At 41.5% G+C, this 24160-nt stretch overlaps 1 protein-coding gene across 1 annotated transcript; it reads right to left on the bottom strand.

Annotated features, from left to right (window-relative positions):
- Positions 1-142: 142 nt before the first annotated feature.
- Positions 143-20209, bottom strand: mri1 (methylthioribose-1-phosphate isomerase 1). Its single transcript, XM_036134806.1, has 6 exons — positions 19649-20209; positions 16289-16512; positions 10774-10943; positions 10508-10684; positions 10206-10430; positions 143-5928 (listed from the first exon to the last, which is right to left on the bottom strand). The coding sequence occupies exons 1-6, from the start codon at positions 19778-19780 to the stop codon at positions 5795-5797; spliced, it is 1062 nt and encodes a 353-aa protein (XP_035990699.1). The 5' UTR covers positions 19781-20209; the 3' UTR covers positions 143-5794.
- Positions 20210-24160: the final 3951 nt, after the last annotated feature.

Raw genomic sequence — 24160 nt, 5'->3', positions numbered from 1 at the left:
CCAGTAAATACATTTCTGTAAAGTTTGGCATGCACAAGTATTCAGCCACTACGATATCTGTAATACTTGCATAAAACCTATAGTTTGCGATTTCAATGTAAAATTTAAGCCCAAATAGTAAAGAAGACACAAGGAAAACATACCTTTTTACCATTTTATTCTTTTTTTTTCTTCTTCTCTGTACCGATGTGAAAGAGAAATCTCTTCATTCATGATATATAAGAATCCAGTTTGGAACCATTTCCACGTTACAAACTTAAACAGAGATTATCAATAATAACAACAATGAGAAACTTGCACTTAAAGAGGCCATGTGAACAGCACTCCCTCCACTGTGATTCCTTTTGCAATAAAGCACAAGCACCTACTCTGATCACTGAAGTCAATGTGGAAACTGGATTTTTGGCACCAGAACATGTCGGGTCTATTAACCTCTCGAACACTTGCTGTAAGAAAAAATAAAATAAAAAAATTAAAATAAAATAAAAACCTGCTTTGTCGGCGGAAACCCACAATCTAGCCACAGAGTTACATTTCGTGTTGGCGCTTAAAGACGTTAAAAACCGATTAAAGTTTCAGTCCAGGTTTGTTTTCTTAAAGTCGGTCTGCTCTGCTGGAGCGGACCGAGTGCTTGTGTTCAGAGTCCATGCAGGCAGACGGAGAGGTAGTGTGTTTTGGCCGAGGAGGCCTCCCCAGCGTGGTGTTCTAATGGCCTACGCACAGAGTCACAACAATGATCAGGGAATAAAACAGACCACAGTCAGACGGGTATAAACTACCATGGACGGACAGACAGACAAAGAGACTGTACCGCTTAAAAAAAAAGAAAGAGAGACGGAGGTTTGTTACGGATCAAATGGCCTCATAGTTGCTACATACGCGTGGAGCGTCGTCAAAAATAAAAAACGCCCCCAGAAAATATGCGTCTTGAACTGTACAAAACCCAAAGAGAAACATTTGTTGAAAAGTTCGATACGCTCGCGGGTGACCTATCTTTGTGAGTCGAGGTTAAATGGGAGAGAAAAAAAAACAACGCAGTGAGACAACTTTACAGCTTTATAATAACATATAGTCGAGTGATAGATACTGTGATTATCATCAACACAAAGGGTCTTTTATCTTCTTTTTTTTCTTTCTTCTTTTTCTGGACAAAAACTGTGCATTTAAGTTGCAAGTTAATATGAAACCAACAGCAAAATCCACAAGATTAGGGTTATGACCTGGAGGTTTTTCTCCTCCTTTAATTTTTTTTTTAAATGATGCAATGTTTAAATGCAAGAAAAAGGTCTTCCAGTTGTTTGTAGCGACGATAAACCCAGTTTTGATTTTTTTTTGTTTTTGCAACGCGTGACAGCAACGGACTGATTGTCCAAACTATGTTGCGTTTATTATCGAAGCCGCTGATATATTGTCTGGATGTAGCATTACAGTAGGTTGGTTTTCAGCAGAAAAGCCCACAGTGTAAACAGCTCATGGCAGACTTCAGAGGGAGGACTCAATGTTTGTTGATTTTTATTTTTTCAAAAAGGAAAAAAAAGCCTCCAAGTTGGATTTTAGGAAATTAATTGGATACCTGGAAGCGAGTCGGGCGTCAAAAGTAAAGGCTGCTGGAGGATGAAAGCATCGTCTCACAGCCTCGTTCAGATGTGCTGAGATTTTAAGGTAAAACATATCCAATAATTGCTCTGGCATCGTGTGCAATTTTCAAATAATTTGCAAAAATAAAAGCCAAAAACACGTGAATGCACCCAAGATATGTTTAGCTTTATGATTTAAAAAAAAAAACATTTTCTTAATAATCTTTGCTCTTTAATTAATTACTCTTGTAGGGTTTGGCCTCTTCAAATATATGCATATGTTTGTATATATGTAAATATGTATACTTTTCTTTTTCTATAGCTACATCACAGTGGCACACATGGAAACAAATGTTCAGAAAAATAATAGTTTTATCTGTAACCTCACTGAAGTTTTTTGTTTTGTTTTTTCAAAAAAAAAAAAAAAAAAAAAAAAGAGTTGACAGATGTTAAAGGAAAGATTGCTTTCTTTCTATTTCGTCCCTCCTGTTCTCGCCGTTTTAGATTTGCCTCAGAAGTCGGACTTTGGGTCTGGGAATGATGTCTAGATTGAGGCTGGAGGACCAGTGGGTTGTGAACAGGATTGGCAGAATCAGCAACACAACAGCCAACATTTTCCTCCACATTTAATACATTAGAAAACTGCCATTGAATATGTGAGCACAAATACCACCATCACGGACACAAACCTAAAGAAGGTCAGAAAAATAACTCTTCATTCCTGCAACTTTGACCATCTTTTCAATGCAGCCATATTGAAGCTGAAATTGGACCCGACCCGGAGCTTCTAGCTTTCCAAGACTCGGAGTCCTATATCACCTTTGAGCACAAATCAAGTGAAAAACTACCCAGGTTCTCTCTGCCAATGCCAAACCAGCCTTTTGGTGGAGGTCGTGTGATGGTACGGGACAGCTTCTTGTTCACTGGAGAGAACGAGGCTTATTGATTCTGCAAACAGCAGGATTTCAGCATCTCAAGGCTTCAGGACGGACCTCCATCCTCCGTGATCTCAGCGCACAACGCTGGAGGTCCGGATTTATCAGGACAGGCTGCCGGAAAATCGAGAGGAAAGAGGAAGATTGATCATATTCCTCTAGTTACTGAGAGCCTGTGATGGAGAGCAGCTCCCACTGGTTTCCTGACATCCAGCGTGTCCCGAGCTCCGACTTCAGAGGCGAACCAAACGCAGCATCAGCATAATAACGCGTGGAAGGACTGTTTCAGCTCCTGAAACGCTCTAGAAGGAGCAAGAAAAACAAGTCGGTTCTAGTGTTTGACCTTTAAGAATATCCACTTATGCATGTCAGGGAAGATGCAGAGTCCTCATTTAGGTCTGACAAGTATGTAGACAGTAAGCTTGTTCAAAATTGAACAACGGGAGCAGTTCAGATATCATCGACTCGCCATATTGCCAAATATAAAGTTAGAAATTTTGTAAATATACTTTTACCAAATCTCTGCAACTGTTCTGCCAGTAATACTGGTACTAAATGATCTTAATCTCCAAAAGGAAAAAGGAAATTATGCTGAGGCTTAACATACATATAATAACTAGAAAAAAACCAAACAACTTTTTAATGCTTCATACATTGCTTGGGGTTGGAGTTGCATGTATGAAGGTCTGAGGAGGGGTCAGCGTGAAACATCAAATTTAAGGTGAGAGGAGGGAAGAGTCCAAAGAGTTGAAGCACATTCTGATTCTGAAGTGAGCACAAAGGCAAGAAGTGACCGGGTGTCTGAAGCCCTCACACTGAAACATGTCTGGCAGAGAGAGGTTTTACATTCAGATTGTTCCTGGTGTCACCGTGTTTGCTGCAGTGATTTTCACACATACGGCATGAAACGATATGATCCCCCCCCGTATACACACCCAGAGCCTAAAAGAACCGTCTCAGGTCTCTACTACTCACGCCTGGTTTTATTTCTGCAGCCTACAGTCACTGTGGTAAAACTAGCTGGGCTGATAATGAATACATATCAAAGTAACAGAAGCTAAAACCGTTTTTTTTAATAAACATTAAAATTTAACCCCGATTAACCACGTTTGTTAATAATTGGACAAATGTAACATCAGCTGATGATTAGATTTAGACATGCATTGATTACTTTGCCTGAATCTGGCAACTCTTCTTTGATTGGCTCTGATCAACAGGTCAAATAACAAAAAAAAAAAAGAAAACAACAAAAGAAAAAAGTTTTTTTTGACCTATGAGCTGTAAAGGAAACTGCTACAGTTTAGCTCCGGTTTTTTCATTTCAGATTCTCAGAAAGAGCAACTTTTCACTCAAAATGTTTTCTTTTACTTGTTTGTTTCTATTGGGTCAATGCGTAGGGCAGCCATCTCGCATTCAGACAGTTGTGGGTTCAATTCCAGCTTCCTTCCTTACCACGTTTGCAGATGTGCCCCTGGGCAAGGCACCTAAATCTATGGGGGATCTGCATCTAAGTGTATGAATGTGTGCGGGTTAGTGCAAAGCGCTCCGAGTGGTCGTTATGGATAAAAAAAAAAAGTGTTTTATAAATCCCGTCCCTTTACCGTTTATTTTACGTCAGAGTTAATGAGTAGACGTTTGAAAAAATGTGAGCTGTCCTGGCGGCAGGTTACAATCTGAGGGAATATAAAAGACGGTCGGCAAAGACAGAATCCAGGGCAGGCCTAATAAGACATGCGTTTTACACATCACCTTTTTAGCCGATCCATCCATTTCTTTCTTGTTTAGGTTAATGGCTTTTAAAGAATCATCTTGATAAGGTAAATATCCTACAACTTTTGGTTTGTAAATACATCAGTAAAAAGCAGGTACTTTGATACACCTTCTAGTAATTAACTATAATCAGATAAAAAGGTCAGAAAGGATAAACTCTGATGCAGAAACGCGTATAATCTTGGAAATTCCGGTTAGATTAAAATCAATCTCTGGAAAGTCTTTAGAGATTAAAAACTAGTACCAACGAAAACCTGAATTTGCAGGTCTGACCTTAAAGCGTGAAGGCATCAGCCAGGAACTGTCCAGCTCCAGTAATATTTGTAGGTTACATTTAAAATTTGTTAGTTAAAAAGGTAATACAGTAATGGCATTAAAAAAAAGAAAAAAAAAGACTTGCAGGTGAATAAAATTGGTCGTAGGTGAAGTAGTAGTGAGCCAAAACCTCCATTTTACAGCAAACTATTCTTTTAAACGTCGGGATTATATAAAATTGCCCTCGCCTCCTCAGATCACGGCAGGACTGTCAGGATACACGTGTTTGCGTTTCTAGGTATAATGCAAGCATACATGTGTGGTATAATAATACAGAACAGCCTGTGAGATGAAGACATGAAGTGAGGTATAAATACAGCTATGTCCTGTTAAAGACTTCAGCTGATTGGTTCAGACATTAAAACGTACAGGTAGTAAAAAAAAAAAAAAGTGTTTTTTTTATATTTTTTATATGGCCAATAAAGGCTGTGTTTAAATGTCTACGAGCTATAATTTTGATTAGTCATCTAGACAAAAACTTCTACGCTTGAATAATAGAAATTAAATGTTAATATAACATTTTACATGGCAGATTTGATTTTTAATAACCATATTTTTGGTTAAAATAGCAGTACTTTTTTTTTTCCTTCTTTTTTTTTTTACTAGCAGAGGTTAGTTTTCTACATATGTACACACACTACCAGCAGGGAATAAATATTTACAAGTAGGTAGCAGCATTCTGGAAACCGCGACTGATATGTTATCGAAAGAATTGCGTCTTTTAATTGTTTCTTTTTTTTTTTTTTTGCCTCTGCTATGACTCTAGATATTCATTTTTGCCAAATTGAATTACACTGAGCCCAGCTGAGCTCTGTTTGCCGCAGAAGCTGTTTAGAAAGAGTTTAAAAGGTGAAAAAGAAAAATGAAAACGTGGCATGGGAAAGATGTGAAGACTACAGAAAGAGGATCTAAAAGAAAGGAGAGACTGGAAATATCCCCTCGACCCCTCCGCGCTGGAAAATCCGTTTTTCTTTTTCTGGTCTGCAGCTGGCAGAGCTACTCAAGACTTTTAGACAGTGCACCGCGGACATGTTACAGTGACTGTGCGTTGTTTGAAACCCAAAGTAAAACCACGAGCTGTGCACCCTCAGTGAAGACAGGAGTGTCTTTTAGAGTGTGTGACGTGAATGTGCAGTGGTGCACCGGGACCAGCGGGAGGCGCTGAGAGGGTTTTTTTTTTTTTTTTTTTTTTTTTTTTTAGAGAGCGGTGAGGCGGCCTGTGAGCGCCGCCTGGAGCTCGGAGGGGAGGAAGACCCCCAGCTCGGTGATGATGCCCCCCGTGATGAGCTGGTGAGGCGTCACGTCGAACGCCGGGTTCCACACTTCGATACCTGCAGCGAGGAGAGGGTGGTTGTTATTTTACAGCCCAATTTAAACCAAGCATACAATTAAAGACCAATCAGATGAACTTAAATTCTGCTCCATTGGCGTCACCACCATTTCTGCACTAAATTACTGTTTGTGTTTATTTATGGATCCCAAGAGAAGAGATGCTAGGCAGCAGTTTTAGCCACTGGCTAACGGGCGTCTGATAAGACTAAAGATGCCAAAAAGCCATCAAACATTGAGCACTTTTAACCAGGGGCGTAGCTATGGGTGGGCCTGGGAGGGCCTATGCCCACCTACTTTGTGTCAGGGCCCACCCAATCAAGTGGCTTTCCTTTGAATTATTTTTTTTAAAAAGGGGTGTCACTTAAAGTCATCATAAACTGAAATAAATTGTAGAATAAAATTGAAATATGCTTGTCCCAAACATGAAAACAGTGAGCTTCATGTTCTAGTTCTCGGTAAATCGGCGGCATAGAGAGAAATCCGCAGGACTGCAATAAGCCGAATGCAAGGAGATGGGGTACGCGTGCTCTGGGGTTGTTGCGTCACACCTTGCGCTTGAATTCAGGCCCACGTACTCAATTTAGTCACACGATAATGTTGGTGTGTACTTTAAGGGGTATTTTTAAGGTCTTGTAACTTTGGGAGCTTCAGCAGAACCACCTCATTCCTCTTCCTCTTTAAAAAGAGCGCTTTACTGGCTGTATTTATCAGTGTTGCGCCGATTCCATTTTTCGGCCTCGATACCTGGCTGTGCAGTATTGGCCGATACCGAGACCATCTGTTTGAAATTCATGAGTGTGTGTATATATATGAACAACTGCATACTACTTAGGGTAGTAGAACTTTTCATTGCCTACCTGGAATGAGTGACAATAGTTGAATAAACGTTTGGCTCTCAAAGGCCAAAATAGTGCAACATTCGTGAAATTATAACATGTATAATAGTAGCGCAACAGTAAGACAGTAAAATTACATTAATAATTGAATAATCTCTTTTAAACCCTGAGTTTTGGCTCTCAAAGACAAAATAGTGCAACATTCGTGAAACTATAACATGTATAATAGTAGTCCAACAATAAGACAGTAAAAATTACATTAATAATTGAATAATATCTTTTAAACCCAGAGTTTTGGCTCTCAAATGCCAAAATAGTGCAACTTTCATGAACTTATATAACATGTATAATACTAGTCGGGAGAGAGAAGGCTGCGTTCAAGTGACATACAAACATCAAAATGGTATCGGTGCCCTATTTGTTGGTACTCGCCGATACTGATACCACCATTTTAGTGCTGGATCGGAGCCCCGTCCCATACTGGTATTGGTGCAACACTAGTATTTAAGGATTTTGCCCGCTATGGTTATCCCTCGTGCTCATTGCAGAACTGAAAAGAATTGTTTCCGCTCCCCTCACCGCCTCAACCTGGTATCATTGAACATAAATGATTTTGGGACCGGACAATCAGTTCCCAAATAGCTGTGTAGAAAATTAAGATGCAATGAAGCGCAGAGCTTAAAGGGCTGCATCTCTACAGAATTTGGGGTTAAGATACATTAAAAAAAAGTGTTATTTCCTATATCACTAAATTCCCGTAGGCTTAATACTAATGCTAGTGGGTTAAAGGAGAAGCAGAGTACAAACATGAAACATCTGCTCGGTGAACAACTTCAAACTGAGCCTTCAGCGTAATTACGCACTTAGAGGCGCCCTGTGCAAGTACAGGGGAAGTAATGTCTGTTCAGGGTGAATTTTGAGATGACAAACCTGTCAAAAAGGAAAATATGAAACAAATTTGCCTATTTTTCAAGGCGGTAGTAATAAAACATTTATAAACAATTTAAAAACGCTTCACTGACATAAAATGAAGCTAAAACGGAGTATGTCACTCTAAAACAGAAACCCCATTACCATTTATGGATAATGATGGAGTAGGGCTGCGCAGTTAATCGTATTTGTAATATAATCTCAATTTTAAAAAACACAATTTCCAAATCGCAGAGGTCTCCAATTTTTGGCTATGTAACAATTAATGGATAATTAGGAGTCGGTAACATGTTTAAAGTGGGTTTGGCTCCACATGGAAGGAAAGAGAGTTGCAGCAGTCAGATAATGTAATTTTATTTACATTTCAGCGTAACGGCTCGTCACGCTGAAATGTGCTTACGAGAAGGTTGACGGTTGAAGTTGCTGGCTTGTTATGCCAATTTACCCCATTCAACCTCCCAGGTATGTTCCACGTTATTCAACCTGTTGTGGATGCAATTGTGTAATATAATAAGTTGTCTTACCTGATTAAATGTCAGTTTTTAGTCTTTGATTTTATAAAAAACTTATATAGTCTGTTTTTTTCCCCTCTTCCTGACGCATTTTTTTTGACTGACGCGACTTATATTCCGGAGCGACTTATAGTCCGAAAAATAAGGTACAGACAGACCGGGCTCAATATAGAGCACTTATAACATCACTCCTCAGCAGGGGCGGTTCTAGTTGGGGGCCAGCAGGGGCTAGTTAAATTAAGCTGTTTCACATTTAGCTCCAGCCGTGTTGAAATAGGATCAAGGTGTCTGCAAGCTGCAGTTCCAGAGCCACAATTGGCTCTTTGGCTCAATTAATACATTAACAATGAAATAATGGCCTGTTAAGTTTTATTTTCCCCAATCCCTAGTTCTGTGCCCCCATGAAAAAACACTGATCCCACCCTGGCCACCCCTCAGTGACCTTTGTTTCTCTTTAACCCTTTTTAAAAAAAAAACATAATCCTTAAATATATTAGACTTGGAAATTAATATGAATATCCAAAGCAATAACAAAGATGAACAGCAATGAAAGAGCTGTACAGTTTATTTTTGCTTTTTATTCAGCCATCTTAATCCTGGCATGGAGGAATTTCTCCGTATTTTGCCATTTTCTTAAATCGGACAATTAAAGAAAGGGGGGGGGGATCAAACTCTGAGCTGTTTCCATACAAACACCAGCTGCAGCTGTAATGTTCTGGAAGGGGACTGTGAATTAGAAGGCCTGGATCGCTGATATTTGGCCCAGACCTCTTCTGGAGATCACAGCTGCTGCCAAGATACAAGACTGGCAGATGATTTAATCAGGACACACTGCCCTCAGCTGATCTGCACACGTGTCCTAATGCGTGTAAGTACAAACATTAACGCGTTAAGAGGAATCAAGAAACCTTATCTGCTGCTCGTCCGTGCTCTAAAATAACAAATTGATTTCCCAAACTCTGCTTCCGACATCACTGCTATTGCCTGAGCAAATCCTCACAGTTATCCGGGTCATGGCCACAGCAAACGGGCTTAAATCTGAGAAAACCGGACTTTTGCTCAGTGCTTCAGAAAACGTTTCAACACGCATTCAGGAGTGTTTGTCAAATCCGGCAGCTCGCCCTTGAGCAAACTGTTGGAGCGCTGCTGTTTTTAAGCACATGGAGGCCAATCCGCTCCAGTCAGATGCAAATCAGTGATCCACCCGCCACTGTCCCGGGTCATTAGAAGCTATTGATTGGTGTGAGTGGAGGACTTGGTACTTTTGTCTTTAAGAGTGTTCTTTGGTCTGAAATTTACCAGTATGTGGTAACTTGAGAAATTTCCCCCGAGTTTCTAAGAAACTCCACACTGCAACAACGGAACTAAAATAAGTAAATTTTTCTTGAAATTAGTGTATTTGTACTTTATTTGAGCAGGTAAATAAGATAATCTGCCAATGGAATAAGATTTGTGCACTTAAAATAGGAAGAACTCATCTCCATCAACTTATTTCAAGCGCATTATATCTAATTACCTTATTTTATCACCACCGCTGCACCTTATCCTGTAATTTACTGCAATTTACTGTGATTTTTTTCGAGCTGTATGCAAACGAAATTTCGTTCTGTACGCACTCTGTGCATACAAAATGACAAATAAAGTTGTCTAAATCTAAGTCCAAGTCATTTTAGGGGTAAAAAATACTCTTTCCATTGGCAGATAATTTTATTTACCTGCTCAGATCAAGGAGAAATGCACTAATTTAGAAAATGTTACTTATTTTTAGTTCTGTTTTTGCAGTGCACTGGATTTATAATGCATCAGGCTTTGCCCTTTAAAAAAAAAAAAAAAATCAAAAGAAACAAAAGTCTGGAAAACATAATTTTATATATTGGGTTATTTTTTTCATGCCATTCAGTTAAAAACAAACTCCATGCTTTTTTTTCCCCCAGGACTATGGAGGGACCTTATATTTAAAGGACTTGTAGTTCCTTTTCAGACGTCCACGCTTCCTACCTGGGGCGGCGATGGGGACGCCGTTTATACTGGTGAGCTCCTCAGGGGGTCGCACTTCAATGATGATGTCCCTGCCGCTCTCAAGGCTCAAGTCGCACGATGTGCTGGGTGCAGCCACATAGAAGGGGATCCCATGGTGCTTTGCAGCGATGGCCAGCTGGTACGTGCCCACCTTGTTGGCCGTGTCACCGTTGGCGACGACTCGGTCCGCCCCCACGACCACAGCTGAAGGAATCAGCAAAGGTGATGGGACGTTTAGGATTAAACAACATAACAGACAGACGCTGTCCTCAGAGTCCTACCTGTGATGTCCATTTCCCTCATGGTGAGGGCCGCCATGCTGTCTGTGATGAGCGTGGCGGGGATGCCCTCAGCGACCGCCTCGTACGCCGTCAGCCTGGACCCCTGGTTGTACGGCCTCGTCTCCGTGCAGTACACGCGCTTCAGCCGGCCCAGGGCATGGAGGCTTCTCACCACGCCTGCACACGAGAGTCGCCGTTACAGACGGCGGGAGACAGACACAGCCGCGCTCGTCTCTCACGCGTCAGACGTGAAGCTCCGGTCTCACCCAGCGCCGTCCCGTACCCGGCCGTGGCCAGCGAGCCGGTGTTGCAGTGCGTGAGGATGGTGACCGAGTCCCTCGGGACGCCGGACAGGATGTGCTGGGCTCCGTAGTTGCCGATCTTCCTGTTGTCGTTGACGTCGCGCTCCAGCATGTCTTCGATCCACGAAATCACACTGCAGGAGAGGGCGAGGGGTGAACTGAGTGGTGGGAACCGAGGAGAGGCTCCGGCTGCCACTGAAGCATTAATGTGTCCACAGAGACTGCAAGTCAATTACGGCTACATGGTTCTCTACTCTCATTCCCCCACAGCTGCACCGCACTTTCTCGGGTTGTCTATTTCATACAATCAACTCAATGTTTCTGTCCCCGGTGCGCTTCAAAAGGAGGGATGTTTCACCCCGATCCTTAATGTGGGTTCAGAGTCCAGTTCATGGCATCTTAAAAAAGGTCAGGGTCCAAGTCCCCGACTAAACTAAACTCCCAATACGTATAAGCGATGTACTCTGTTTGGGGATTTTATGTCTGCCTCATTCCAGTGAACATCCAACTTTTAAAAATCCCAGCATTTGTCACGTGCAGTCATACAAAAACTATACTGAACCATGTTACAAGCAGAACTAAAGCTTAAGGCAGCATTGAACAACCCGTCGGTTCGGCCTCACCACCTCGAGTGGGTCTGCCACTCAGTTCTGCATGTCGCCACGAGGCGGTATTATAACCAAGCCTCGATGTTGTGTTCAGTTAGACTCTGCTCAGCTTATGCGAGAAGTCTTAAAAATATTTGACCGAAATGAAATCTTCCTGATCGGAGTTGTAGTCACTTCCTGTTTGGTGGTGAAGGGTTAATAAAAGATTTCCTGTGGTATTTTGAAAATATAATTTAAAATTATTATCTGTTATTAGATACATTTTGAAACTGCTGCAGACTGTCATGGAGGGTCATTTACTACAGAAACCTGTGATATTGGTCTCAGTGGGCGGGGCTAAAGTTTGGTGTGGATCCAATAATGCGTCATGGAGATATGGTACATGATTCGGCAGGGTTCAATCCTGTCCACAATGATTTAAATTAATATAGTTGTTTTTAAGTCATATTTTTATTACGTTATTTAATTTGAACTGCAATTATTACCATTGCTACTGTGTTTGTAACTTTGTTTTTTCAAAGCGGGTCACCTTTGTAAATAAGACGGCTCTCAATTAGACCACCTGTATAAAAAGGTTAAAAAATAAATAGCTTTATGAAATATTCTAAGAGGTGCAGTTGACTCAGAAGTCAATGTAATCCAATTCACCCATTTGTAGGTTGACAAAAATCATGAATTGTTTCAAACTCGATATAATGATTTTTAAGTCGATCGTATGCAAACAGCAAGGTACCGAAATGTGCCGCTCTGCCAGGCCGGTTCGGTCCAGCCAACAGTCACTGTTCATGGCAGACTTTAATATCACCTTGTTCTGTCATTAGACACAGCTTCAAACTTATGAGTCAAAATAGAACAGGAAGACACTTGTTTCACTGGTGGATGTCCTGTTCTAAGCGGGCGGGGCTACAGTGATGCGAGCAAACGGCAGTGCGATTGCGATCAGTGTTGGTCTGTGATCTCACACTGAAATTTTAGTACAGATCTGACCTTTTGTGTGTGGAAGTCATTAAACTTCATTAAACTTCCTGTTTTCAGGGGGCGGAGCTTAGGCTTTGCGTCTCAGCGACTTTCTTTGTAGGAGCTATAACAATTTTGATTATCATGGCCCCACCTTTTAGACATTCACAAAAAGTTAGGATTGTGATAACTTCAGACCGCCACTGCCTTATGAGAAAGCTCACAAAAGTTCAACCCAATTGATTCAGATCTGTAGTTGGGGTTTGATCAAATGTAGAGACTAGAAATGGCCAAATTGGGGTCGAGATAAAAAAAAAAAAAAAAAAAAAAAAAAAAAAAAAAAATCAATCCAAGATGGCCGACTTTCTGTTTCTTGTAGACTGGTTGCATGGGAGTTTTATGTAGGTTTCGGGACGTTCTAGGAGTGTACCAAAAGTTATACCTCTGATTAAGGGAAGTAAACGAGGAGGGCTATTTTAAAATTTCAGGGTGTCTCTGTGGAGATATTTCTATTGCAACTTTTGAGAAACCATCTAAACGCTTAAATTTCATGCACGTCTGACTGGTATGCAAAACTTGGTGAGTTTCTGCAAATTTTCAGGCCTCCAAAAAGCCAACGGGAGAATAATAAACATTCAAATTCCAGTTAGCCTTCGCCTTCAGTGCTCGGTGGTATCAACAAGTCGTATGAAAACAGAGCAACATGCTTGTACTAGCTGAGCACTTTAGATAAACTTCTCAGAATTAAACAAAAAACGTCAGCAGGAGCAAGATGTTGGTTTACTGAAGTAGAAACGAAGAATTGAAGCTGAGCCCGATCAGGTGGAGTGCTATCAGAACATTATAGGGGCTTTCCTCAACCAACTTAACCTCATGTTGGAGCAAAATATTAAGGCTGGCCCATAGAAACATCTGTAGCCATCAAGAAAATGGAGACTGCAGCATCCTAAATGTCACATGTAAGCAGGCACAACAACTAGTTATTTATAGATTAAATATAACCTAATTTTGAGGAAAAGCAAAGAGGTGAAACTCTTTGTGCAGCGCTCTGACAGTTTACGGTGAACACGTAACAGGAACACGAGGAGCTGGCTGAGTGGAAAATACACTCTGCACCCTGTGCAGTCAAGGAAGAAATGAGTTGTGTTAGAGCCGGACCATAAGCGGGCTGGCTGCATAAAACCGAGTTAAAAACACGACAAACAGGAGCAGCCCCATTACACGGCTCCACCTCGAGGCAAAAAGAACGAGGACTACAGATCTAGTGATGCTAAAGCGATCCACTAACATGGAAAAGGCTAAGCTTATTCTGCAGTTCATAACTTTAGGATTTGCGACCGTAGAGAGTCATTAGAGAACCGGGGCTTTCGTATTATTATTATTCAGGCCACAAGGATCCCCACTCTACAAGACTAAAAAATAATAATAAAAATCACTACATCACTTAAAGCAGCTAGGATTAACATGTGCTGCATTGACAGCCACGACATCTAATGTTACTCTGGCAGCGTACTGATGTGCGGCTCCTAGAACGCTGCACTGGCAAAAGGGAGCTAAAAACAAGTAAAATTTTCTTCAAATTAGTGTATTTTTCCTTGATTTGAGCAGGTAACTAAGACTATTTGCCAATGGAATAAGATTTTTGCACCTAAAATAGGAACAATTCATCTCCATCATCTTATTTCAAGAGCAGAATTCCTAATTATCTTATTTTAGGGGTAAAAATACTAATTCCATTGGCAAATAGTCTTATTTAGCTGCTCAAATCAAGGCAAAATACACCAATTTCAATAAAATTGTATATGCTTTTAGTTCCCTTTTTGCAGTGTGTGCGCTCTAAATGAAAGCGGGGAATCAGAACCTCACAGACGCAAACATGAATGAGCTTTTAAAGGACTTTAGCAGAGGAACACTGATAAACAAGGCTCTGCGTTCCAGAAACTGATAAGAGGAGAGAGATCTTGAACTCCGACTCAACACATTTTGAGCAAACTTTTAATATTTTTTACAACCTTCCCAGGATAAGACAGTGGTTTGTGTTTTCAATAGGAAGTAGTTTCTTTGCACTTGTCACCACATGCTTGCTCAGGATGAGGGATTGATGCAAATTCAGTGACTCAATGCATTCAACTGGGCTTCCTTGGATAGCTTCTGTATACTTTTTGGTATTAAAGTGATTTTTACTGTATTATACAAATGATTGAACTGGACTTCATGTAATTGAACTTGAATGCATTCATATTATTGGATTAATCTGATTCTGTTTTCTGGACATAGACTCATTTGCCATGTAAAGTGTCCTAAGGGGATATTTAAGCTGAAATGGTTAATAAATGGTTAATAAACTAAATAAACTAAATTGAACTGAACAGGTGAGTATATTCCCATCAAACAGCTGTAACCTGCTGTTCCTAGAAGCGATGCACTCTTAATTGTTTTAGATCCATCAAATGTCCTCATGTATGCTCCCTGTTTGTAGCCGTTTAAGCTTGATTTGGTCCGTCACAACGTTACTGCTAATGCGTTTGTTTAATCAACATTTTTTCCTAAAGCTTTGGGACACCTAATGTCTGTCTGCACAGGCTCTTGGGAAATGCTGTAATACACATTCTGTGCCAGTAGGTGGAGACAATGCTATCAGAATTAAAAAAAAGATGCAGAGAATGTTAAAAACTATACTACTAACTAAATTACAGATTTGAAAGATTCCTCTGAAATGATGGTAGCTCATGTCTTCTTTGGTAGCCTTTACCTTTTCCCCTCAGTCATTAGTATATTAAACTTACATTTGAAGATTATAAAAGAAAAGAAAAAAGAGATTTGGGATGGGAAAACACAACCTTCAGGGTTGAGGTTTCTAACACCAAAGGCAACAGTTAGCGTTCAGGCAATGGAGCTCTAGTTTTTTCTGTTTTAATAGTCCTGGCATATCTACTCCACATGGATACGTCATACATTTAGTTTTATTAATTTCAACTTTACAAAGTTTTTTCCCCCCATCTCTGTTTTTAATCATGAAAACTATCTGCATTTAGACGAGAGGTGCAAAAAAAAATGCAAAAGATCGGTTTTGCTAAATATCTGTGTTGGTGCAGAAAAAGGCGTGAGCCACGAGATCCTCTCCCTGAATGCCATCTACTGCAGATAAAACAATGACTGCTCAAAATTAATCCAGACGACCACTGTCCTTGTTCAGAAAGGCTTCTAAACCTTCGGGACATCAGCAACCAAACACAGAGCAACATAAACCGATCACACAGACAACTGCAGGGGGATTTGTCAGGGTAAAGTGATTTTGGTAAACGTTTGGAACAGTAAGGCTGATTTCTTTTTACAGCTGGGAAGGAAATCCGAAGTGTTGCTCGCTACAAATAACCCGGAGCTGACATTTCCTGTGGCAGTCACAGATTTCCATTTGTGGCAAGTGTAATGTGCACAGCTACCAATTTGCACTTAAGAAAAAAAAACAAAACAAAAACTGATGATTCTGGAAGTTTTTTTTTCTAAACCACACCTGAAGCTGGTGCTGAACGTGTGAGCGTGTTGTAGCAACAGCTTCTTTAGGAGAATCCGTCAATGTGGAAGCTGCAGTTGAATAATTTCGCACTAAAGTTTAGCTGTGCTGGTTTCACACAAAAGAACCATGTGCAGCATTGCTTTTTAGGTTTCAACTTTGCATTTTTAGGTTTCAACTTTGCAAACCTTCCGTAACCGTTAGCCTAAGCCGAGAACCGCAGGTCCTGAAGGGTCTTTCTGTCGCGTGTGCCGCTTCTGGCGTCAGCTCATACTACGTCCCCACACAAAACATTCAGCGGTAGAACAGGGGAATACGTGTAAAACAAATGTTCAACCACACTGCGTCATCAAAGGAATCCCCACTGAGCTCACACTGCCTTCCAGTTCAACAGGCCCACCTTTCCCGGAGCTGCTCCGAGTTCTTCTCCATGCTCTCGTTCTCCGCAAACTCCATCAGCTCGCGGGCGGCTCGCCCCATGTTGACGGCAGTGGGCCGGGCTGAAGTGAGGTGACACAGAGACTCCCTGATGAAGGTCACGGGGTCGTCGCCCCCGGCGCCCGCCCGCAGCTCCACGGCCAGGCTGAGGCAGCCCACGATGGCGATGGCTGGGGCTCCACGCACCTGGAGAGGAGGGAGATGTTAGTCGTCACGCCAAAGTCAAGAGGTCTACCCTGTGTGGCCCAGAGTTGCCACTAGAGCTAGAAGTCTGCCAATGACGTTTTAAAACAACAGTTTGGAGGCTTAAAGCGGCAGGATAGTTACGCAGCAGATAGCCCGACCAATGGGAGTGGCCACCAAGTGGTTAGAGCAGCGCGCTTGCGTTCTGAGAAGGCTGCAAGCTCCAGATCGCTCCCTGGGGGCTGTAAAGCTGGCGGGAAAATGCAATTTTTGTTAGAATGCACAATTGCATTGACAAAAATAAAGATTTCTCTCAATTAACAAGCTAATCTCAGCTTGTAATACTCCAAGTTGTACTCCATTAGGAGCAGAAAAGCAAAAATTTATATTTTTCTGCACAATAATAAGCACTTTAAAACTAATTTTTTCAGCTTGAGTTATTGTAAAAAAAAAAGAAAGAAAAAAGTGGATCTGTCCAATGGCATCATTACAAATGTTATTTTAAAGTACAAGCAATACAAAAATTTTCTGGTTTTACTTTTTTTTTTTTTTTTTTGCTTATTCTAAATTGTCTGTAGTGTTTCTGCTGTCTTTTGTGAAACACTGTTTTTATTCAGCAACTTTCACAGACAAAAATCACAAAGTTTGCTTTTCATTTTCATTGTTGCCACTATAGAAAGAAGGTCCTGGGTTCAACGCCCGAGTTTGACCTGGGGTCTATCTCCAAGTAGTTTGCCTGTTCTCCTTGTGCATTCATGGATTCTCTCTGGGCACTTCAGCTTCCACCCACAGTCCTAAAATATGACTGTTAGGTAAATTGGTCTCTAAATTGGCCTTATGGGTGTGTGCGGAGTGTTGTTTGTCCCGGATGTCTCCGTGAGGGACTGGCGACCCGTCGGGGGTGTACCCTGCCTCTTGGGTATTGACCGCTGGGCACATGAGACCCTGCATGGATAGAAATTTAATGGATTTTTTTGTTTATTTTAGCTCATACTAGCCTAGTTAAGACTGAAATGAAATTACCTCACAGTTCAGGGCCAGTCCAAGGCTTTACGGGGCCTTAAATTTAATTAGATTTGGGGCCTTTCCAACCCCCTTTAACCTGCATGGTTAAACTGGTACCCCCTTATACCAGCATGTTCAAAGGTTTATGCATTGCCCGTCTAACTGTATTAGTAGCTCGCCCCCAGCTTGTTTCAGATCAAGAGACTGTACTACGTAGAGAGGTGATGTCAGGCTACATTAAAAATATTAATCTATTCGACAACAAAATATTTTACAAAAATCAATATTTCACAGTTCAACCATTGTGATTTACATGAACCACTTTAAATACAGAGAATCACAGGTTTTGTTTCGCAGCGTTACTGCTGATGTGGTGTCACTCCAGAAATTTGTACACCTGACTTGTGCGACAGATCTAGTGCTCCAGGAGGCCCTCTGTTTGTGGTTGTGGTGTGTAAGCAGCGGTTTAGTTGCAGCATCTTAATAAATTAGAACAGAATCAATAAGTACATTAATATCAGTAATTCGGTCAAAAAAAAAGGCTAAAATTGTACAGATTCATTACACTCAGGGTGATATACTAAGTGTTCATGTTGGTTAATTTTGAGGACTATGGCTTAAAGCAAATTTAAGTTAAAAAATGTAGTTTGCCAATGCAAATAGATAAAAAAAATGGATAATGCACTAGTGAAATTTCAGCATCACTGACCAGTAGGTCCATGTATGCCTGAATTACTGCGTTGCTGCGGTGTGGCATAGAGGCGTTCTGCATGTGATGTATTGGAAGGCCAGGTTGCTGATAGCGGCCTTCAGATCACCCGCATTGTTGGGTCTGGTGTCTCCAAGCCAACCAAGCACAGTGACAGCACGGTCATTAAAGCCGATATTGGTACCTCTGGTAGTGTGGACCAGAAACCAAGTCCTGCTGGAAAATGAAACCGGCCTCTCCATAAAGCTTCTCAGCCGAAGGAAGCAGGAAGTGCTCCACCATGTCCTGCCAGATGGCTGTGTTGAATGTGGACTTCAGAAAACACAGTGACGACACGGCGCCCCCAAACCACCACAGACTGTGAAAACCACTGAGCAGGCCTGAATGCTCTTCACTTCGTAACCTTCTCAAAGCTGTGGATATTCCTGTTGCAACATTTTCAACTTTCTTCCTTCCACTCAACTTTCCATTATTATGCTTGTAGACAGCACTCTGCGAACAGCCAGCTTCTTAAACACTGTCGTTTTGTGCTTACCCTCCTTATGGATGGTGTCAATTGTCTGCCTGCATTGTGTGTGTGTATTTTTATATATATATATATATATATATATATATATATATATATATATATATATATATATATATATATATATATATATACACACACACACACACACACACACACACACACACACACAATACCATTATGCTTCTCAATTGCATTTTTTAGCTGTATGTGAAATTTTAATTTGCTGGGTTGTTGTTAGCTTTTAATCTTTAATCATCAAATTGAGCAGAATTAAATCTGTGATGAAGCTGCGAATTTCAAATCAACTCTGATTATATTGTCTTTTTTTATGCACCTGTATGAGATCACCTCCAGCTCCCGTCATATATCCCCGCACTCCACAGCACCCACCCACCCACCCCGGATCAGCCCAGTCAGTGCCCGCTGCTCCGTGCGTGTGCAGCCGGGGAGACAAAAGAGCGAAGAACTGCTGCGCTTTTATTCCCGAATATGTCCGGGAGCCTAAACATTGCGCGTTTACCTGAGCATTGTTACGTCTCAGGGCTGCAGAATCGGAGTAGCTGGAGGTGTCATTGAGTGCAGCGCAGGACCAAAAGGCGAAAAAAAAAAAAACAAAAAAAACCTGGCAAAGGTCATTAATAATTCATCAATAATCTCTCCCAAAGAAAGAAGATGGGCGGGTTGCGTCTCCGTGCAGAAACCCGCTTCGGAGCGCATGATCGACGCGGATGAAAGCCGTGAACGGAGGCTGGCGTCGGCGGCGGAGAGGCTGCAGCCGCCGCGGCATGGCCAACAACAACAACAACAATGAAAGCCGCCGGAGCGAGAGGCCGTCACGGGAGATACACGCGCGTGCAGCAGCAGCGGCGCAGGCAGCGCGCGCCGACCGAACCCACCTTCATGGACTTGATGGCCTCGTAGGCGTCCTGCACGGAGCGCACGTCTTCGTAGACGGTCTGGTGTGGCAGCAGCAGCTGGTTGAGGATCTGCAGGGACCCGGACCGGTAGCGGATCGCTTCCAGCGTCATGACCGAGCAGATGAAGGAGGATGATGGAGGAGGAGGAGGAGAGGAGGAGGAGGGTAGGGGGGGATACACACGCTCTTATCTCAGGCAGCTTCTTCCACACTCAGCCCCCCCACACACACACACACGCACACGCACACACTGGAGAGAGTCGGATCCACGCTGAAGTATCCGCGGCCTGGTTGGAGGAAGAGTCCCGGGAGGGAGGCGCCGCCAGGAGAGGAGGGAGGGGGGGAGGAGGAAGAAGAAGAAGAAGAGGAGGAGGTGCTGCGTTATTTAAAACAAAATAAAATGAACAGGAGCAGAAAGTCTCCTCTAGCTGTGAAATAGACGAAAAAGAGTTGAAGGCAGGACTGGCACCCTCCTCACACCCGACAGGAACTGAAGGCGGAGACGGAACCACGTGTTCAGACGAGCAGGAAGACCTCAGCTCCGGGTCCACGCCCACCACAGTCCCGCTGCCTGTCCAATTTTATCCACCAGCTCCCCCTTTCTCCCTGCACCATCCCCCCCTTTTTGTCTGGGGAAATTTCACACTCACTCATATTATTTGCATAACCCCCCCCCCGCCCCCCAGCCAGCCTAATAAAATAATATATTCCTAGTTCAAGTTTTATTGTTTTGTCCCACTGTTGTTTGTCCAACTTGCAATATTGTAATATAACTCCCAATAATAATGAATATTGGAACAACAAACCAGCATGCTGTATTTTATTTTATTTTTTTTCCCCCCTCAGAGAAGATTTTAGGGGATTTAATCAAAACCAGCTGGTTCAGGGCGAGACTTAAACCCTTAATGGTGCACAAGATCTAAAAATAAACTAAATCCATGCCCAAATTTACATTTTTAATCTAATCTATACAATGAAAACACTCTTCTAGTCGGGATTTCTCTGTGTTTTCCCAATTTGTCACGTTAAAAAGAAAAATCACAGCGTTTTATTTAGGTTTCATGTACCGAGTGATGCACGATAAAAAGGTGTAAAGTTTGATATGTTTTTCAGTTTATTATTTAGAAATGGGATCCAGTCTCCTTTGTAAAGTAATTCATGTTCAGTCAGATTAGATGAGCAGTGAAGGTCAGTTTCAAAGTTTTTTTTTTTTTTTTTTTTTTTTTCCCTCAACAAAAAGAGGAAGGCATGATTGAATTGGTGCGAATAAGCTTGGTTTCTATCTGGGTTCTATCTTTATACACCATTTCTACTCCACAGATCTGCAACAACGTTGCACAACAGGAGAAAGTTCCTTTATTTCGAGTTTTGTTTCATCCTTCATTTTAAGGGTTGAGTTCTACAGTAAATGCATAAGAAATAAACAGCAACAATTGTGTTTTTATCTCCATTTGGATGATGAATATGCCTCCAAGTGTCTAAAGCTGAGTCTGAAAGTTTTACTGGAGCTCTTCAGATACATCCTGTACGCCACATGGCCCGGTAAAATTGGGCCGACTGTCCACGCTTAAATGCAAATCATGTCTAAATGTATTTCAACATCACGTTTATAAACTATTTTAGTGCCGTACAAGTAATAAAATACAATCAACAAATGCCATTTAAGCAGTAAAATGGGGGCAGCTTAAAAAAATACTGTAATTTAAAGAAGAATGTGGTTTTAAAGCTGTGATTTTAAACAAGCAGCAATCTATGCAGCTCTAGTTTACAAAGGAATGCGCAAGACTGATTAACAGAGGTCAAAGATCCAACTCGAGTTTGAAGGGCCAAGAGCCAGGAAAGTATATTAACCTCCTTAAAAGAAACAAAGAAAAAGAAAAAAAGGGTAGTAAAAGTTAAATACTGGATCCCAAAATGAATGGAAAAGAGGCCAACAATGTTGTGGCATATATCCAACTGTTTCTAGTATAAAGCATGTCAAGGCATGCAAAAGAGCAAAAACCCATCTATTAAAGCTACATTTTGCTAACATAAAAATAAATACATAAACAAAACAAAAAAAAATTAAAATCCAGACAGGAGAATAAGTTATTCACCATTTTATTCGTTTTAAAACCAACCTCATACATGAGATAATAAAGCCTGAACAATCAGGTACATTCCCACTTTTTTAAGCGCCGCTGATAACCAAGACCTGGAATATATAAACAGTATTGTATGCTGTATAGTTGCTGAATAAAAATATTACATTTATTCTGATTGCCCATTCATGACATCAAAGGAAGAAAAAAACAATAGAAATTATGGCTTTAACTACAGAGGAACATATTTCAGCCTGTTATTTGTTTTTTTTTTAAAAGGAAAAAAAAAAACACAATGGGGAAAAACAGAAAAAAGCCAGGAGTGAAGGAGCGAACAATTAAACGGAGTGAGGATGAGAGTGTGCGCAGCGTGCTGGAGAGTGGAGAGAGTCACCGGCAGGAAAAATTCAAACAATGTCTTTCTTCAGCTGTCCCACCAGCATGAATGCAGATGAGCTTGTTGCCATGAACACAGGACAGCGTCAGAGGCCAGGAGGCTACAGCAGGAGTGTGGCGATGTGTTTGTTAAGGATAACATGGAGTTAAAGGTACAGTTTCACAAAAAAACACGTCCTGTGCTACATGAGGCTGCAGCAAAGCTGTGAAGGAGTCACAATAGATATTAAAACAAAACTAGCTTCAGCCTGGAAAAAAAAAAATCACTTTCCTTTCGACCCGTTTAGTGTTTTGGGACTTTCTTAAAGTGCTACATGAACAATGATTGAATTCAAGCAAAAACAGAAAACAGTTGTAGTTCCAGCTTCTTGTTCGGATGTTCGATGAGTTTTAGTCGAGCGCGTCTCTGGATTTAGGGCGGTTTTATGGAAAACAACGTACTTTTAAAAAAATATGTTCCATCTTTTCCCATTTTTTCTGCTATGACTTGATGAAACTATAGCTTATCCTTATGAGTTTTGAAGAAAACATTTCCCTCGTCTCCCTTTTGCTTTCTGCTTTCAGGCTGCTACATTTGAACACGTCGATGACTCGGACTTTAACAAAAAGCAGATTTCGCATCAACTGATCCGTCTCCTCCATCCTACCTGGATTCAGGCAGAGGGAAAATTACCCAATTGTTTTCCTCACAATTTCCCATTTCCAGCAGAAAAACCTGAAGCTGCCCATTAAGAATGTCAGATTTGCAAACAATAACCCGCTTAACGAACCAGGAGCTGTTATCTTCTGATTAACAGCTTTATGGATAAACAACAACAATTAAAACAAAATGCCCTGGTCGCGCTCGGAGATGCGAACACGCAGGCATCCATGCAGACACTTCAAGTACCGGCAAACAATTTATGTGAAGCAGCAAGTCTGTAACCGTAACGCTACAGATGTATATTCATGGTCAGAAGGTTGCTTCTGCTCATCATCGGCATGAACAACATCAACGTTTGGGCCTTTAATGATGCATCAGAAAGGTTCTGTCAACACGGAGGAATTATTATGATGCAACTTTAACGGACTTTAAAAACAGGAATTGTGAGAATTTAATGTCAAGTTCAACATTGCACACCCGAACACGCCCGCCACTAACATTTGGTTGAATATCCCTCAGCAACTTGAGACATTCCCCAAGCTTCTGGCATCATTCTGGCTGTATAAAGGCCACACTTATTATAAATGGTGGCGCTCATTTAAATTGGTTGGGTGTCTTGGCACTGACGCTGCTACTGAGCGTAGTCCATCGGTTTAAAATAGGGTCATGGTGGGGGCTTTTTGCCAGGCCGTCCTGGAAGTCTTCCAAAATAGTCTGGAAACTATCAAGCACGGTGGTGGCAGCATCATGGCTGGTTCGCTGCCAGTTGTGCTGGTCTGCTGCACAAAGGACAGGAAAGCAAACCCGGGTCCGAAAAGCTCAAATATCCAGCCAGAATTACGCCAGAAGCTTGATGCTTGCAAGGAAAAGCGACGTGTTTCGCTGCAGCTTGCCCAGTGACATGTAAATGTTAACGCCGTGGGTGGGTGGGGGTGCACATATTTGATTCTGCATGTATAATAAGAGAGAATCCAGCCAATGTCCCAACTTGTGCACATTAGAAAGTAAAACTGCTCAATTAAAAAAAAACTAAAATGAAATCCTGTGTCACATGACCATGATGTACTGGCACTGTAACCCTCTTAAAATAAAGACAAAAATTATTTACCTTCAAGTTTTATGATGAAAACCAACTAAAAACGTGTAAACTGATCAAGGCAGTTCTAGTTTTTATCCCCTCCTACCAGGCCCTACCCTCCTTCTCAGGCAGCTGGTGGACATCATATGTCTGCGATACATAAAAAAAAAAAAAAAAAAAAAACTTAAAGAAGACCTGTGAAAACGGCTAATCCACCGAGTCTGCACCAATGTTAGTCAGCATCTAAATCTCTCCTAATGCAGAGCTTTTCAGATTAATCAGCGTTTAAAGCTG

This window comes from Fundulus heteroclitus, unplaced genomic scaffold, assembly GCF_011125445.2.
Source record: "Fundulus heteroclitus isolate FHET01 unplaced genomic scaffold, MU-UCD_Fhet_4.1 scaffold_92, whole genome shotgun sequence".
In the NCBI taxonomy this organism is placed as follows: Eukaryota; Metazoa; Chordata; class Actinopteri; order Cyprinodontiformes; family Fundulidae; genus Fundulus; species Fundulus heteroclitus.
Note: the sequence above shows the minus strand (reverse complement) of the source record. Positions and strands in the feature narration are given on the sequence as shown.